Source organism: Plectrocnemia conspersa, unplaced genomic scaffold (genome assembly GCF_051122295.1).
Source record: "Plectrocnemia conspersa isolate PC_06_02 unplaced genomic scaffold, ASM5112229v1 ptg000006l, whole genome shotgun sequence".
NCBI classification, from domain to species: Eukaryota; Metazoa; Arthropoda; class Insecta; order Trichoptera; family Polycentropodidae; genus Plectrocnemia; species Plectrocnemia conspersa.
Window position 1 is genome coordinate 1,061,798 of NW_028277170.1, and position 19,222 is coordinate 1,081,019.

The window sequence follows — 19,222 nt, forward strand, 5'->3', positions numbered from 1 at the left end:
TGACATACGATTCAGAGAGCTGAACACTTAACAGGTCTGACGAAAGGCTGTTTGACATATTCGAGAGAAAAGTGCTTCGCAGGATATATGGCGCTATATACGAGAGCAACGAGTGGCGTATACGAAACAATCGGGAGCTCTACAACCTCTTCTAAGAAGAGAATGTCTCCACCTTCATTAGAATTGGAAGACACCAGGAAGGAAGTTGGAAGAAAAATATGATTGTAGCCGGTGTATGTTCGGATTATATGCAGTTTAAAAAATGGGATAACGAACCTAACTTAATCGGCGAACGGTTGATGATGCTCGATTTTTATCAAGTTAAAAAATATGGAACAGTGTACCTAGTCAATCAATGACCGGTATATATGAAGTTTAGTCGTTTAATCGCCGTCAGTGTTCTCCTCTCCATACTGTTAATCTTTCAACATCCCGACTACGCGGCTTCCACCCTCTTGAATTTGCATCAAATAAAAATAATATATGCATGTTTTTATTGCTTTACAGCGAATCGCTTAGATTAGCGCATCAGTGCGACAAATAATATCAGATTATATTATTTAACAATATTGTTTGATCATTTTAAGTGAATACTACGTCTTTATTTGGTATCACGACGCCCCACAAGTCTACACCTCAGGCGATCGCCTGTACTGCCTGCCCCACGGGCCGGCCCTGGCGATAGATGAAAGATTTAACTCTTAACTTGAACTTAACAACGATGGAACCCTGTCTTTAAAAACCTTAAAATTGTGCATTGCTTTAGCTTATTTGTGTATTTCAAGCATTTATTCCAACAATGTCCGGTTTCCGGTTTATACCGGACCTTACTCGTCAATTTTTCCACTGCTTCTACGTCCGTGCATGCCGCCTTACCGTTGATACTCCGATTATGCAGGTTGATTCTTCGCTGAAGCCATTGAAACCATCTATGGCTTGCCGTGAATGATTCAATAGATTCTTCACCTTTGCCTCTTCAAAGTCTCATAGATACTGCGTGCTTTGGCTTGAATTATTAAAAGGCACATCGGAATTATTTTTTGCATTTGATTGTCAAATCAGGTGACCAATAATTTCTTCATCTCATGTATGAGGTTTATCCGCTGCCTAGTTATTATGGTTCCAAATCCTGTTAATGTAATCACTACCTCTTTCACTCTAACTTTATCCTTCAAGATTACCGAAAAGGTCGAATGCGTCAGCTCATTCTCATGCTATCGCTTTAACTTTTTTGCCAGCTTCATCTTCAAGATATTCAATTTCATCACAAGATCGCTACCCTATTTCGAATCTCGGCGCTTCCTCCAAGTAAGCTCATGCCATTTCTTTTCACCGACATCTAGTATTATAGGGTGCACAATAAAGTACATACAAATAAAGTACACTCTTGGAGATTGCGAACACTTTGTGTAGTGAATAGTGACTGACTGCTGGAATGAGACTTATTAATAAAGAGATATAAACTGGGAAAGATCACCAAATCAACGGTGAATTTATCATTTATGCTCTCTTTTATTCTTAAACGTCGTCGGTCTATGAAGAGATAGTTGTAGAAAATTCGACCAGTTCAGTGCATTTCCGCGCTGGTCGTAAGTCCGAGCGGTCGGTAAATAGGTAGGTCGTAAAGTGAGGATTAAGAATTAAAATAGTAGTTTTTTTAAATATTAATTTTATTAATCAAAATACGAACCATTCTTTGCAATGGTTTTCTCACAGTGAGTTTAACAATAAATACGTTCATAAAAATCTGTAATGCTTTGGTTATTAAATTTGAAGTGAACATGAACATGTACCAAACGACTTATTGTTATTAGATGAAAGAATTTGGTGAGGCAAGGGTACTCGATAATAATGTATAATTAAAATTAATTAATTAAAACGAAAGGCATATTTAAAAGTTTTAATTTATAAATATATATTTTAAATAAATATCACATTAATTTCAGCTGTTTGATTTTAATAATTATTTGCTCAAAGTTGCTAATACACATTTAACTTGTATTGTTTATTTTTAAATTTTTTCGTATGATGTAAAATATTTCCTTAATAATTTAAAAATAAAACACTTAGGTTGCCACAATACACAATAACGTAACTTTTTTATCAAAAAATATTATCACAATGCTTCTCAATCAGTTATAATGATATAATAACAATCTTAATTCGACCAGGAATTTTAATTCGTTGCCACCTGTCACATTTTTTTTATCAAAGCTATTGTAATAAGATTTTATATAAATAATGTTTTAAATGATTTATTAAACGCCATTGAAAATTAAACTAAAGGAATTATATAATATATAAGGAACATAATAATCAAAGGTGACATTTAAGCAAAAGATATTTAATTTCTATATGTAAACTTTTCGATAACCAGCCATATTTTTCTTTCTCTTCAAATTTATTTAATATTTAATTTATGACACTTTGAAATAATAAGTGGAGTGGTCTTATTTTTATGTATACATATTATTTATATATTTGCATGCTTTAATTTAATAATATTTTATTCAACGATAATAACAGTCTATATTTAGTAGTATATATGTACATATGGTTCACGTGCAGCCGGCGCAAAAGTGGCGCGGTTGGGCTTCGTCGTCCACGACGAGTACCCGGCTCTCGTCAGAGTGACGCTCGACTTCCGCCTGTCGCGTCATGTGCTCGGCGAGCTCCAAGAACAACTCTTCGATGCCGCGGTTCAATTTGGCAGAAGTTTCAAAGTGCGTCGCACCTGCGGATTCGGCGTAGAGGCGAGCCTCTTCCGCGTCCACGCAGCGTTGGGCAGCCAGGTCTGCCTTATTACCGGCGATCACTAGACACACGTCCGGGCCGAGCACTTTGCGCAGCTCTCTCACCCAGCTTTTGACCTGCAAACGACCAGAAATACAAATTTATCATAGTTACTGATTAAGTTTGACAATAGTGATAGATAAGAACAGTCGATACTATATGAGGAATATTATTGCAGTACCTTCTGGAATGATTCCTCATTGGTGATGTCATACACCAGCACGGCGCCGTGCGACGATCGGTAGTAGATGGGCCCCAAAGCGTGGAATTTCTCTTGGCCGGCCGTGTCCCACACGGACAGGTTGATCCGCTCGCCCCTCAAGTTGATTTTCTTGTTGAGGAAGGATGCCTATATTTAAATTTTATTTATTTTCAAGAGTTTTTTTTTATTATATAATATAAAGTATAATGAGTACATTTGCCTTCAATAATAATAGTGCTCATATTAGCGCAGAATAGTGTCGCAACTAGTGTATTGATAATTAAACTTTTAAAGCCAGCGATTTACTTAATGTTTAAAAAGTCGCGAGAAGTCTATTTGGAGGCATTATTTTAAATTTTGTCTCTATTTTACTTTAAACTTATATTTCCTTGAAATAAAATAGCAATGTCTAATTTACTGAGTGAAAAGTTGAGATGCTTTATTAAAATACTTCAACTACTTCGTTATTGATTATCTTCAACACAATTTACAATAAAAAATTCTGCAGCTACAATCCGTGTATAAAGTTATCTTGCCTTCAGTAAAAAAATAGAAGATTCAATTGATGTATTCTATCTCATCTTAGAAAATTGTATGAATGAAGATATTGTAGAATAAGAGGCATATGAAGAACTCATTTTTTAATACCAGTCGGATATTAAAAACAAAAGTAACGTAAGCTATGAGTCGCCATTTACAGTTCTCTAATATTATGTGATTATCAGTGTTTTAAACACGAAGCTGGTAATAATCACACGTGTTCAAAGTGTCAAATGTTAGTTTGCAACAACACATTTATGAAATAGATCGTTAGCCACCGCTCAACACGTTAAAACATTTTTATATGCTAAGATTTATGTTTACACACGGTTAGATTCAATTTATTCGGCTGGAAAAAGTGGTATCATATAAGATTGGTACAACTGTTCGACTGCATCTGTCATTGACATATTAGTAGTTGACGCGCCAATGCTGAATTAGACGCTTATAATTGATTAAAAAATGCATCATAAAAATGTATATTGATTAATCAATAAAAATTATAATATAATTATTAATAACGGTTTTTCTTTTTTTTTAATACTACTTAATTTCATTAAGCAAATGTTCAAAAGGGAAAGACGCATTTATGAGTACCACAATTGGAATGAGATAATAAAATAGGTTAACTTCAAGTTTCGGCACGTTACTTTATTTTGACCACGTGTTATTTTTATTCTGACCGGTTAATATTTTTATTCTGACCGTTTTTAACTTTTATTTAGACCGTTCTTAATTTTTATTCTGACCGAGATTCAATTTTTATTCTGACCCAAAGTTGGTTTAAATTCTGACCATTTATTATTTTATTCTGATTATTGTGAAGTTCGATCCAGACTGTTCCGTTGGCCGTGTTTATTATTCTCCAAAGAAAGTGGGTTTGTTGACCTTAATCATTTGATAATAGCACTGAAATAAAGACTAAAGATCACAATCACATGTTCGATCATTTCTCTCTCTTAAAATGTTTGGAAAACAACCAATAGAAGTGATGATTAACGCTCAACTTAAAGCTAATATAAGTCAACATAATGAGCAAGTTAGTAAAAATAGAATATTAAAACGAACGACTGACGCAGTAGTATAATACATTGAATTTTTAAATGCACTTCGAGTGTTGATATTATTATTATGTTGATATTATTCTTGACGAAACTTCAGATGTAATGACGAACGTTTTGTTTATGAAGGTGAAGTTCACGAGCGGTTTATTGGCTTTACAGACGTTAGCTCTGATAAAACAGCTGCTGGTTTATTTTGCCACATTTTAAATATAGTTGAAGAATTTCAAATTCAAGAAAGATTGGTTTTACAGACTTATGATGGGGAAAGTGTAATGAGCTGGCATATTAATAGTTTGCAAGCCAAAGTACTCGAAGCTTATCCATTGGACATTTTTACGCATTGATATGCTCGTGTATTGAATTTAACATTACAACAAGGTCTTTCCAATATAGAAGAGTGCAAATCATTCTTTCAAACTTTAAATGGATTGTTTGCATTCCTTTCGAAATCTTCTAAACGAATATATGCTTTACAAGAGTTTGTAGCTGGAAGACTTCCTTCTGTAGCACCTATGAGATGGAATTATACATCACGTTTAAGTAACACAGTTTAACAATACAGAAATAAATTTATAGACTTTTTTCGAGACATCCTGAAAAAATGTAAATTATAAGCACGAGGATTTCTTAGCTTTTTTGGAAAATTTGCAAACAAGAAAACTTCTTCATGTATTTACAAAACTTTTTGGAATAACTTATGTGATATACAACATTCTACAATCTAAATCTTTAGATATATTATATTGCTGTAAAAAAATTACTGACGTTTTGCAATGCAAAAACTCAGATATGAACAGGATAATAATTGCGAAAAATTACGGAATTCTTATGTGTCCGAAGAAAATCACCACAGACTCCTGGGAAATGAATTAGTTATTGAAGAAAAGTTTACAATTTACAAAAAATAATTAATCTGGCTAAAAAAATTATAGGAGATACCTACTAAGGCAATTTTCCAGACAAGTTGTATGGAAATATATATTAAAACTACAGCAGTTTATTTATACAGCATATTTTGATACTCCCCTTGTGATACATTTGTAGCAATAAACTGCACTTAATTCCATTTTCAACATAAAATTTTGTACAATTACTTGGTTCCATCATTTTTGAAATAAATAAATGGCCGAGCTTGATAAAATGTGTCGATAATTATTGAAGACTAGCTGACTAGCGCGCGGTCAACCTGCGGGTCACGTAAAATAAAAATTGAAACCTAATTATCAAACGTTTTGAATGTTTTATTTTTATTTAAAAAAAAAAACATTTACGAATAAATTTAATAGCATTTTAAGCTTTAATCGTTAATGGGTTAGTACCTATGTTCTAACCCATTTAGCGACTGAAGTTTTTGCAGATAGATACAACAAAACCCATCATAATGGGTAGAAACTACCAGATCCGTCATTAAGTATTGTCATCTACCTAGTCTGCGCCCTCATATGATACTTTTCCACTCAGTAAAGACTTGTATTTTTATTCGTGCCACTCCAAACGACTAGAAAATTAAAAAAGCTTGACAAATGAACGCTTCACAAACTGAAGGAAAACCAAAACATATGTATATGAAGTTTGCTCTGCATTTATGTTACGCAATAGAAATAAAACATTTCTCAACAAGGCCAAATCGAAGATATGATGAATCACGTTTATTTAGTTCTATAGATAAACTTTAAGAATCTCCGATCCAGATTTGTGATAGAGCGCATATGAAACCACAGTACATGATTATAAATACAAATATGGCGGCAACGCAAATTGCGAGGCAAGCGAGAGGAGCGGGGGCCCACCTGAACGGTAGAAGCGTGGTGCTCATTGAAGCGATCTTCGATGTAGCGCAGCAGCAGCGAAGTCTTGCCGACGCAGCCTTCGCCCAGCAGTACGATCTTGAAGTTGCGCTGGGAGCGCTGCTGCCCGCTCGTCACCATAGCGATGCAGCGGGAGGCACATCAGCGGAGCGAACCAACTGTCACGAGACAAAACCGGTGCACATGCGCAAGCGCAAATCGCGTGTTGCTCATAGTGCAGTTGCACAAACTGCAAGCAAGAATTTTCAAATATGTAAACAAGCACAATAATTTATTTTTGTGTACAAAAATTAGCTTTTAGTTATTGTAATATTTTCTCAAGTAGTTAATTATTATAAAAAATATTTTATTTATTTTACATTTTTTAAAAATATATCTCATCGTTTAATTTTCATAATTTGTCTATTTTTAATGTACTTTCGGTAGCAGCTTAATTGTTAAAAGTCTTACCTTGTAAAAAGTTTTCGAAATGTTTTAACTAAGGCGGCTTCCGTAAATGATATTGCAGGTTTAGGGAGGGTGGTAACGAAATTGTGACAATGGGCGAAAATAGGTGTTTTAAAAATGTGACATTACAATTTTGAATTTGTTCATAGCGTGTTCATATGATGTCACAGGCTTAGAGAGGGGGGGGGGGAGTAGCTCAGCGGAATTTTGATAGTCTGTGACAGGGGGATGAGAGTCTCATAAAAAATGTGACATCACGAATTTGAATTTACTCATAAGGAAGCCTAATATGTTTGTATTAACTAGTTTTTTAACAAATCAAAAATAATATATTTAATTCACCAAGTACATATTTTATTATTATTATAAATTATTCAGCAACATCGCTTCCACACAAATACAGATCTTATACTTTGTAAATAAAAATAATTTTGATTCTGTACGTGACATACGGTGAGAGAAAGGGGAGGGGGAGGTTGAAATTTCACAAAAACCCTGTGATATTATTTATAGAAGCCACCTAATGATAATCTACTGAGCAGATGTTTAGTGTGTATTGTAGATGAAATAAAATTTCATATCTTGACTCATTGAAGTGCAGACCATAAAACAATCACTATAATTTGTATTGCGGTAAAGCATAATTTTTGTCCGACCACTGTGCAGATTTATAAAGGATCAAAAATAAACGCAGAAAAAATTTGCAATTTCGGATATAGCTGGAGTAAGAGTAATTACAAAAAAAAAGGCTTTTTTAAATAACAAAATAACTAAATGTTCTTTGTTGGTAATATACTTTAGGCGACTTCCATAAATTATGTCACAGCTTTTTCGTAAATCCCCCGCTCCCCTCTTATGTCACAAAATCTCATTGAGCCAGGCTCCTGTTTGTTTCACACTCTTACAATTTCGCTGACATAATTTTAGAAGCCACATTATCTGAAAATAAATATTTAATTTCTTTTATGTTTGTCAGTATATGTAAAGTGCAATATTAACCCTTTTACCGTGGTTGGCTCTATAGAAGTCATGAAGAAAATCGGTAGTACGCAATGGGCACTTAAGGTCCCATAAGCCTTTAAGCTTAATAATATGGTTATTTAATATAATTTAAGGCTGTATTGAACCATAATATTTAAAAAAAATGTGGCATGAATGAGTGCTCCATCATATAAACAAATTTAAAAATGGCTCGTAAAAATACCAGCCATGGTGAAAAGGTTAATAAAAACCAAAAACAGGTTGAAATATTTAGATAGTTCTAAATAACGAATGCTCGTTACATCGAACATGTCGATGTCGCTATTAAAGATCTTCTTTGCGCATGCGCCAAAGCTGTCATTTTTGACATTTCGGGTGTATTAACATTTATTGACAATTTCCACGAATATCCAATCCATAGTTCATCGCATTTTAATCTATGTATTGTCTTATTGATTTGAAGCTGTTTATCTTATATGTGTACTAAAAGTGCGATATGAGATTATAATAGAAATATGTTTATATACAGCCATCAATATACGATCTATATTTAAACAATTACTTAATATTATTGCATATATAATATATTGCAATAATATTAATCTGTTGAGTTCTGGATTTATTATATAACATACTGGTATCATGTACAATACATACTTATATCAAGGAAAAGACGTTTTAGCTATTTATATATTTACTTTATTAAGAGTATTTAACCAATTGTACAGTTCAGCTTAAACACATGCATATCATATGCATCGCAAATTATAACAAGCTAAATCATAATACATACATACACGCATATGCATATTAATTTAATGGATAATGACTTTGGTCTCGTATCTTATAATGCTGACTTGTCATGTAGTCCAAAAACAAAACCGAACTTTCGACAATTACAACTTACTAATAAACGATAGAATACAATTTATAATTAAACACGTAAGCATACGATAAATTCGAATGTTTGCATTTAACATTTATGTATTTTGATTGTATAAAATAACATTTATATATAAAACAATATGTATACATATATTTGAAATAAATAACATATGTTTCAACAAATAACTGCTCGCTATAAAAGTGTTGATAACGACTATGCAACACCAAATAAATTATTATTAAAATAAGTATTCTATCCTTGATGTATTAAATACATAATATGACTTTCCGTGATTTAAAGAGAAAAATTCTCGCCGAGCGGTTTGGTAAATCTAGAATTTGTGTGAAGTTTGAATATGTATAATATAACTAATAACTAATGTGCTCGTTTTACAATCTAATAATTGTTGATCTTAAAGTTAAACGTACCATGAGATACCGGTCTTAAGTTGTATAACCATCAGGTTTTAAATTGGAAAAACAAATTTAATTATGTGTACAATAAACTATTAAATAATCAACGACCGAAAGATTAATTTTTATATTTCTTGCTATTGAATATTTTCTATAGCTAATCATGAAACATCTGTTAGGACCTATATTTACTTGCTGACCACGTATTAAAGAAAATTATATTTTTGTATATTTGTTACGCTGCGATATATAGGTGCACTTTACACTTATAATGATATTTTGTCCAGAAAAAGTACAGGTAACTAACGTAATGAATATATACTGTCATTATTGAATTTCTAAAAATGCAATAATTATAATGTATTTGTACTTTTTTCCCACAAAGATGTCTTGATTTATATGTAAGGTGCAATTTTCGATACTTTTGGTTTGGCTATTTTTATTTTCATTTCTCCATAAAAAGTGAACTAGTCCTAGAAAGAACATTAATAACTCTATTTTGGAAAACATGAAATTCTATGACAGTGGTAGTCTTTTTCTGTAGGATGCAAAAGAAAATCCATATATATATATAATTCGTTTCCTTGGGTGCTCTAAAACACAAATCGAAATGGTTATGTATGTTGGATGTGTTATTTTAAATGACACTGCCTAAGCACTATTACACCATATAATCTCAGAGACTTTATAATACTGCTTCTCTTATATGTCGCACGCGTAGTATATAGTTAGTTTCATTAAATTAAATATACATTTACATCTAGTTGGCTCTGAAGATCAATTTGTCTAGTTGCAATAATAAAAATAAAAATTCATGGCTAAACGCACGAGTTCCTTCACATGTGCGTGATAATAATATTGTTGTCAATTTCGTCCTCTTCATCGTCAGGCTCTTGAGGTTCGACGGCTTCGTTCACTGTTTGCGTAGCTTCAGCTTTCTGTGCCAATTTCATGCGACGAGCCTAAAAATCAATCAAAACAGAATTATATTTGTAACATAAAAACAATCAATCTTTCAATAGCTAAGAGTTTATATGGTTTTATGTTTAAAATATGATCTTTATAGCATATAGACGGTTTTGTAGGAATTAGTTTATCCCAAATGACAATGTTAAATTTAATTGTTTATTAGTTTATTGTTTCATATTATACATCTGTATAATATGAAATAATCTTTGATTTCAAATAACATATTATGCCTACCGTACTTTTTTATCTCTCAATAAAATATTATTATTATCACCTTTCTCTTATGAAGAATTTCAACGACAATATATCCACAGAAACCAACGATAAGTACAGCTAGCATCACATATAGTTTCTTCCAGACGCAGAGATGGTTGGAATAGGCGTAAGCAACTACAAAACCTGCAGATTCCCACAGGCGGTAGTTAGAGAAAGCAGCTTCCTTATTCCTTCGGAACAAGGTTCCATATAGACCTGAAAGAGCAATAAACAATATATAATTATATGGTACTATTGATTATTATATAAAGTATATACATAATGTCTTTATTTAATTTTTTTTCGATATTACCCTATGTTTTAAAAATATGATAGCTATTCTTTTTGATATTTCTATGGGCTTCTAATATAAGAGGACTGATCAAAGTATATTCAAACCGAATTTTGGTCAATAGGAGGGCGCAAAAAACAATTATCACTTCTCAGAAGGCAAAAATTCACGTCAAAAGCAATAAAATCGTGTCGGCGCCGTCGCAGTGGGAACGCTCGGTAACGAGCGTTCCCACTGCGACGGCGACGGTACGATTTTATTGCTTTTGACGTGGATTTTTGACTTCTGAGAAGGGATAATTGTTTTTTGCGCTCTCCTATTGGGTAAAATTCGGTTTTGATGTACTTTATTCAATTCTCACTTATTGTAAAAATAATATTGTTAAAAAAAGGCCGCTATATAACCGAGCGGTCCTACTACGACGTCGAATGCATGGTTTTATTACTTTTGACGTGGATTTTTGACTTCTGAGGAGGGATAATTGTTTTTTCGGCTCTTCTACTGTTAAAAATTCGGTTTATATATGCTTCATTCAATTCTCGCTTATTGTAAGACGTAATATTGTTATAAAAAGTTTTAATATGAACGCTAGATAACCGGGTGACGGCACTATTTGATTGATGTTGAAGTGGAAATATTAAAAAAACGACGACTGACTAGCCAACTTTTGCCCCCTCCTTGAAAAAGCTGAAATAACGTTCCTGAGCCTAAGCAAAGGTCAGTTAAAGTCAATACGAATACAAAGAACTGCGCTGTTTATATATTACGCCATCACTGGGTACCACTGCAGATATCTAATGACAGCGTTGCCAAATATCCAGCTGTTTGTATTATTACCGTTCTTATTCTTTTAAGATAAGTAACAGACATTAACAATAGTAGTCAATTTCCGCTCTGATGCATTGCTTTTATTTCTTTTTTATATAATATAATGTTAGACACTTATCGCATCAGTTTTAAAATCACATATGATTTATGCAAGTAGATATTTGTTGTTTTCGTAGTCTCCAAGTTGTTTCTGAAAGATTTCGGATTTTGTATTTGAACCAAGTTTGACGTGAAGTAGAAAACGGCTGCTTCCTCGGTCTTCTTGGTAGCTTCGTGCGAGTTTGGCTGAACTCTTTTTTACCGAAGTAGTAAAAATGTTAAGGTCCAGCAAGTGGAAGTTCTAGATCCGTTACATCTGAACGTACAATGTCACCGATTGAGCAAGTTGTCAGTTGCATTGAATAATAAATTCGAAGAAGGATCGATATGTTCAAATGAAAAGTATTTTAAATAGCTGTCAGCCTTTTCTGTGAATTCGCCTCATATCGCTGCATTGCTACGTATAATCCGTATTCATCCGTGTGCAAAACTTCAACGTTAGACGTCGCCGCATTGTTTATTGTGAAATTGCAATAACGTTGTCGTAACTTTTCTCCTTGATGAAAGTTGTCTTTGTTCCTGCGACCTTGACATACTTGGAAATGCTTTTATATGGGAATATAAAAGGAGCAGTAGACCAGCGACGTCTCGGCTGTTATTGTCATAACATACTTGTTGACTGTGTACAAATAAATTAGAGCAACCGTCTTCGTTTATTTCTTTAGTCATTGAAACAGATTTTTCAATATTGGAGACATGATATAATACATGCGCTTTATTCCTTTAAACGCGCTTTGCTAAATATACACAAGATCAGTGATTTTATATTAGGGTTTAAGTTTTTAATAAACGACGAATTTGTCTTTCATATTACAAAGAATGACTTTTATATATGATCTTATAATACAATTGTGGAAAGTTTCATTCATATCAGACATATCAGGTCATAAAAAATAACGACTTGAGATTTTTTCTTTCGTTGGTACAACTGTTTGAAAAGTGCATGAATATTGGACACGTAGGTTGTGTATGACGGGTCCTGTCCTTTGTGCCAGTGGTGTTTATTTTAAAGTATATAATATGTATATTTGTGTTATTGTATACGTGAAGAACCTTTTCCGTGTCTGTGTCAGTAGAATTATGCTAAACTCTGGTTTCTAGACGTGAAGGGAGAAGCGGCTGCTTCTTTGATAATCTCCATTTACTGTTGGTCGGCGGCTCCTCTTTTTAGTTTAAGTTTGAGAGCTATATGTACAATTTTTGCTGATGTTGTCGAGCTGATGCCTAGAGCGGAAGCATTTATACACATGGACAAACTGGGGGAGATTTTGTTCTTGCCCACTTTTTACTATAACGGCGTATTACGATGAACTGTGGGCGTGGTACTGCGTTGTATTTTCAAACAGGTTTTTTGGCATTCATGCAGGTTATTATGCTATTGAGATGCATTTCAGAATACAAATTCCTTGTACTTCAGAAAGCATAGCTAATTAAGTGCTCTTGATTAAATATGTTAGAGCACCTGTCATTTTAAAATACTCCGAATGGTTATTGTGATGTATTCGTCTATTGTCACGTACGGTCTACACCGAGCTACCGACTTGGCGGCGCTTACGACTTAATATGCAAAGTTTAGTTTCTCACGCTCAGTGCGTCAATTTCATTATAAAAAATTAGAATTGCATTGATTTGGATTTGCCGACATTTTTATTACTGTATTAATCAGAAAACCATTGTCTGATGTACTGTATAATTTTCCTTTGTACATGCAATAGCAATAAAATATTTATTATTTAAAGCATATTGCTGCAACGATGCTCGCAAGTTACCACTGAAATATTTGATGTCATCATAAGACTACCCTTGATCGTTTGAAAAGATCCGCTGGATTCATTCTCATTAGCCACATCATACATCCGTGCGTGTTAAAGAGATTCACGGCTTCGAGATTCTGATGCTGTAGAAGTCTAGATTCATGCCTCTTGGTGAACTTAAGGATTTCTTCCTGTACAACTATTCATATATAAACTTTCAATACATGTAAGTTTCAGAATTTTCATATAGTACATAAATTTTCTTATAATTTTGATTTCCATTGTATATATTTATTAGTAACGGAGTTAACTACGAGTAGTTAGCGTAAGCAATGCAGCGCTAGCACACATAGCGTGTAACTCACGCCCCCGCTATGTGTACCGGCGCTACATTGCTAATTTAATAATTAATTTACAATAAAAACATATGTAGAATGTTTTTAAATAATCGTAAGCCCCGCAGTTATAAATTAAGATGTATCTAATACTCATTTTTATATTATATTACATATGCTGTACTATACATAAATGTATAATAATTAATCTCTTATTAAATCATTTCTCATTGCACGACGCGTGACTCGCACATAGCAAAACATCATCTTGACGTGATAAATAATACAATCTTATCAACATTTTATGGTGACATAATTAGAATAGTGCATTCCATAGATGTTTTTCGGATCGGAAGAGACGCTTGCATATATGAAGGGGAAAATATCAATAGTTCTTACCGTTGATCTGGGTTTGCCATACGGCATCCCCGACGCCCCATAATCCAGATATGGCAAAGAACATAATGGGGTTGTTGGGGTGAGGTGGCCACATGAGAAGAACGGCGATCAGAGTGGCGTGAACCATGGCTCCACAAACTAGGATCGGTATACGTCCAACACACTTCATCAGCGATCCAAAGATGAGCGAACACAAAGCGTTGACTACTCCGAAGCAGATCATCACATATCCGATTGAGTGTATTCCAAGAGCGCAGGATACGTATGCCTGGATAAAAAATAATTAAATTTGAATCAATATTCTGAACCATTTGGGTGTATTATTCCTTAATTTAATATAGTCATTGTTTTCTCAGAGTGTATAGAAATACCTGAGTGAAGTCGGCTCCGATGAATGCTTGCTCCATACCTATCCAGAGTGTGATAGGTATGAGAAGCTGCTGATTTGGTTTCTTCAGCTGGTATGCCGTAGCCGAGAGCAGCTGAATGCCAGTGAGTTCTGCTGAGCCGTCCGTTTTTCTTTGTTTTTCACCGTATCTAAAAATTTATAATAACTATAAAAATCTAGGCGGATTAGTATGTACTTATGTATTTCTAATAAGCTAAATAAAAATTAAATTATTACAAATATTTGGACTATTAAGTAAACAAATATCGTCGATCTGAAAATAAAAATATGATTGCTTATTAAGTATATCAATTGCAAGAATCTTCTTACTCTGTTGAAGTTAGTTTGTCTTGAAATATTATATATATGTATGTATATATGAATCATATTTACCTAACAGGTATAATTCTGCATCAAATGAATGGTGAAAAATAAAAATAAAATTTGGTTAGTACTCTTACATTAGTTTACAAATATATTTTTTTTATAAAACTTACACTTATAACCAGATATTGCATCAGTTTAGTAAATCGCTTGAATGTAAAATATTTTTTTTTACCAAATATAATTTAATTGTACTTGTTCGTATATATAGTACAGTGTTAACAATAAATCGATTATGTAATTAGTTTTAATAAATTATAACGGTAAATAGAATATTTGTACATGTTATACTTATTTTTAGACAATATATTAAATGGTCAGAATTTTTTGCCAACTGTTAGTAAATATACTTAGATTAATTTTTTAATACATATAAACTTATATATCATTAAAAAAAATATATAATAAATAATAGTAATTTCCCGTTAGAAATGTTTTAAACCATCTTTGGTATTTACGGATATCTAATGAATGTTTTCAGTGGCCAAAATTCTTACAAATTATTTAATATTTATAAATCTTTGTAGTGGTCGTAGTTGCTGATTTTTTAAAATTCATTTCTGTAAAATGCACTGTCTAAAAAAAATTAGGCTGCTTTTTCAGTATTTATATGTAAGGTCTCTTTTTTTTTAATATTATATTCTTTCATAAACTTGCCATTTCAAAGTAGTCAATAGTAATATTAAATTACATTTTATAGTTGTTTTTTGTCGTAAAGATAACGTAACTCGATCTGAATATAAAAAAACATATTGCATATATAAAAAGTTTCAGCTGTATCTTTAGTTTTTATCTATAATGTCTTATTTTATACATATTGTTTTGTTTTCAAAACTTGCTTTGATCTATAATGTTGAATCGCATTTTAATATTTAATAAGACGAATAGTAAAAGTTTAGCAAAAGGCTCTTAACTTTTTTTTTTTAAATTGATCACTTAATATTTTTTTATAAAACTCTTTTTTATCGAAATTACTGTGTTATTAGGAGGGGGGGGGGTCTACTGTAATTGTAATTTTCATACATAAATATATTTAGTGTTTCTATATATTAAAATATATTTTTTGTTGAGAGCCATTGGTGTTAAATAAATACTAAATACTATTTACAAGGAGCAATACATTCGTTTCTTTGTCATTGCATTCTTGGGTGTTTTTTTTCAGGTAGTGGTCCCAACATCTGGAACGGGTACAGAGTATATACTAAATAAATAATATGTATATAATAAGTAAGAAGCCTAATTTTTGTGAATGAATAAATTAGACCGCGTAGTATTCAATAAGAAAAAAAATTGTCAGCTCAAGTTTGAATAACGTTTTCAGAAAATCGGTATTTTAAAAAAAAATTAATTAAAAAAAAATAGTGTAATGAGTTGTATGATAAAATACAGTTTTTTTAAAAAAATGAACCAGCACGAAAAACGAGTGATGTAAGTTTCTGAATATTGATTTGAAAGACCTAGGTTCGAATGTTTTAAAATTTCTATCGCATCTGGGAGATTAGTGATTAATATATAATTATAATTCCAATCGAACATCATAGATTAGGCTTACCAAGATTTTCCTAATCTCACGGATGAATAACATGATGATTAATTAAAATCGAGGTCGTACATATCTGGTATGAAAAATTCGCATATAGCTCATAGAGAATATTTTATATGTATTAAAAAATTAAAAAAATTGAAAAACTTTTTTGATTAATTTCTAATATTTTTTGCATTTATGAAAATTTTTAATTTTAATTTAATAGTTGATTTTTTAAATTACAAATTTAAATTTAAATACTTCTTTGTTTTTCCACATATAAGTAACAACTTTAATTCGACCCTGAAGTTTTAAATTTATATAAATTAGGTCCTGTGTTATATCTGTAATCAAGGTTGTCTTACTGACGTTTCTTTCAAATCTAAAAACATTTTATTTCATAGCGAAATTTCAGATAGATTTGTATGTAATCTGTTTTTTAATTTATTTTGTGTAGCATGTGGAAATGAGGGAGGCTAAATATCCTCGGGCCGACCCTGCTACGGACCTCCAGTTGAGAAACATAAACAAGTTGTTAATAGAATTTATACTTTAACACAGAAAAAACAAGATCAATTAATGATACTAGCGCATTTAAAGCGATTAAAAATTTTATTCACACTATTTCGACTGATGCGTCACGCGTACCCTCGCGGATACGATTAAATAATATTAAATTTGATCTTATTCTTTATTTTACGAACATAAATATGAATTTTAACTCAAGTATTATTTACTTTTTCCTATTATTATCATCACAAATCGTCCGTGGCGGACATTCACGTATAGTTTTAATCGACAGCATTCAAGGACATACGAACAAATTACCGAAAAAAGTCAGCGTATCATTACGCAACATATGTCGTCAGATAATTTTCCACACATATAATAATAACCACGATAGCCCGCAATTATGGATGCATCGTCTATAACAGTGCTTCATAACCGGTGTGCCAAAAGATGAAAGAAGAAAAGGTCCTAAATAATTTGTCTACGACCCTTCTAAAAAACACAATAACTAAAAATACATATACTATTGCTGAAACACTTATTAAATATGCATAATTGGCCCAGTGAAATTAAGATCCGGAAAGTCACCGACTGGTAAATTTGTCGAATGGAAAATTTACCGATTCCGCAATTCGTCGAACGGAAAGTTAACCGATTCTACAATTGATCGCCGATGATTTATTTATTAAAAACAATGTCATTTTACTCGTCAAATACATATGAAATTGATATTTTTAATGTTTCTGTAATTATATAAAATAAAGCGATAAATAAAAATGTACAAATATCATTTTTTGATTGTCTGACGTGCCGAGCAGTTTTTAATAGAGAAAAATAAAAAAAGAGTTATTCAGAAAATTAAAAATAAAAGTTTTAAAAATCAGTTCGTATTCTTCATAAGCGTTTACAATTTTATTAATATTAAAATTAATATATATATCCTCGGAGACAGACTCAGTTAGTCTCCGCGGAAGAAGAGTGATAGACTCTTCGAAACGTCAGACGCTCACATTCAAGTAAAATCACGATGGTGTCCGTAGCCAATATTGATCAAAAAAATAAATAAATATTATGTATATCGTATAATTATGAATATGATGAAATGGATAGCTCTCGAACTGACTGTGCTAACGCAAATATAGTATAGAGAAACTACTTCAAACAATGAATGGATGCATCAAAATAATAAACAACATTAAATCAAGAGCCATAAGTTCGCGAATGTTTAGAATACAAATTTAGCTTTACTATGTGTGTAAGATTCTTTTAGATCATTTAGATATAAATAGTAAGAATTGCATACATATCTGATATATTTGAGTAGCTGAATGAATTTACATTTACAATTTAAAACATTCTGACGTGCTCCGACGAACAACAGGGTTAAAAAAAACTTAATTTTGCCAGAAGAGTTACGACGAGGATATTTATAAATGTATCAAAGGACTTACCGGACCACGATTGAAAACGAAAAAATAATCGTGGATCTGGTTAAACAAATTAATCTTTGCTGTAGAAAAAAAAATAAAAATCAAAGTATAATTGCAAATTAAACTTTGCTGTAATGATCACTATTCATTCAATTACTAATGGACAATACAATTAGATTCGAAATCTTTTTGCAAACAATGTTGTGAATTCTACAAAAGCACTTTCCCTAAAAATTAGAAAGGAAACTTTTGAATGTTCGTATTACATATTCAGTAACAATGTATGGAAATAGCAAAAGCAGCAATAGTAATCATAATTCATTTTGCGATAACAAAAATAAACACAGATCGAGCAAACGCTGCGAATAACCTTCTCTTATAAAAGTTTCTTTATAATCTGCAGTAGTATTTATCATACATATATGATTCAATATGCTTTATAATAAAGTAAATAATGTGTTCATAGTATTAAGCGGTATTAAAACATGAATCATCAGGGTACAAAACTAAACTCTAAAATGTGTACAAGAAATCAGAAACATTCAAGTAAATGGCGACTTACTGACAATATCACACACATTATTTAATCACTAATCTTTTATATTCAGAGAAATTTCACATTTTACAAAAAAAAAAACACTATAAAGTAACCAAGAAAATTACACTTGAATTTTTTTGTTAAAACAAGATTTGATTAAAAGAAGTATAAAAACATATTCAATTAAATATGCTTAAAACTAAAATCGTAGTAAATATTGTTGTAGTTTATATTCGTGGTAAGAGTGAATAAGTTGATAACTCAAAAATATATTTTTTTTGGACAGCAGTCGCATGGTTTATCATATTAATTCATAGTATAGATATTATATATACTTAAGTTGTCAACTTATTCACGTCTATTAGATATGTCAGACTATATA

The 19,222-nt window shown here is 31.9% G+C and overlaps 2 protein-coding genes across 4 annotated transcripts in view; both read right to left on the minus strand.

The window, feature by feature from the left end:
- Positions 1 to 1,886: 1,886 nt before the first annotated feature.
- Rab21 (RAS oncogene family member Rab21) lies at positions 1,887 to 6,638 on the minus strand. The gene is made up of 3 exons (XM_088188186.1): positions 6,390 to 6,638; positions 2,975 to 3,142; positions 1,887 to 2,870 (listed from the first exon to the last, which is right to left on the minus strand). Exons 1-3 carry the CDS (start codon positions 6,525 to 6,527, stop codon positions 2,559 to 2,561), a joined length of 618 nt encoding a protein of 205 aa, XP_088044312.1. The 5' UTR covers positions 6,528 to 6,638; the 3' UTR covers positions 1,887 to 2,558.
- A 1,873-nt stretch (positions 6,639 to 8,511) lies between these two features.
- The window catches only part of LOC148233997 (UNC93-like protein), a 50,528-nt gene continuing 39,817 nt past the window's right edge, over positions 8,512 to 19,222 (minus strand). For all 3 annotated transcript variants that reach the window (XM_088188188.1, XM_088188189.1, XM_088188187.1), the window contains 4 exons: positions 14,437 to 14,602; positions 14,066 to 14,333; positions 10,378 to 10,574; positions 8,512 to 10,096 (listed from right to left, as the gene is read on the minus strand). In XM_088188188.1, coding sequence (XP_088044314.1) covers positions 9,971 to 10,096; positions 10,378 to 10,574; positions 14,066 to 14,333; positions 14,437 to 14,602 — 757 coding nt within the window. In that variant the 3' untranslated portion in view covers positions 8,512 to 9,970. The remainder of the gene's footprint in view (positions 10,097 to 10,377; positions 10,575 to 14,065; positions 14,334 to 14,436; positions 14,603 to 19,222) is intronic.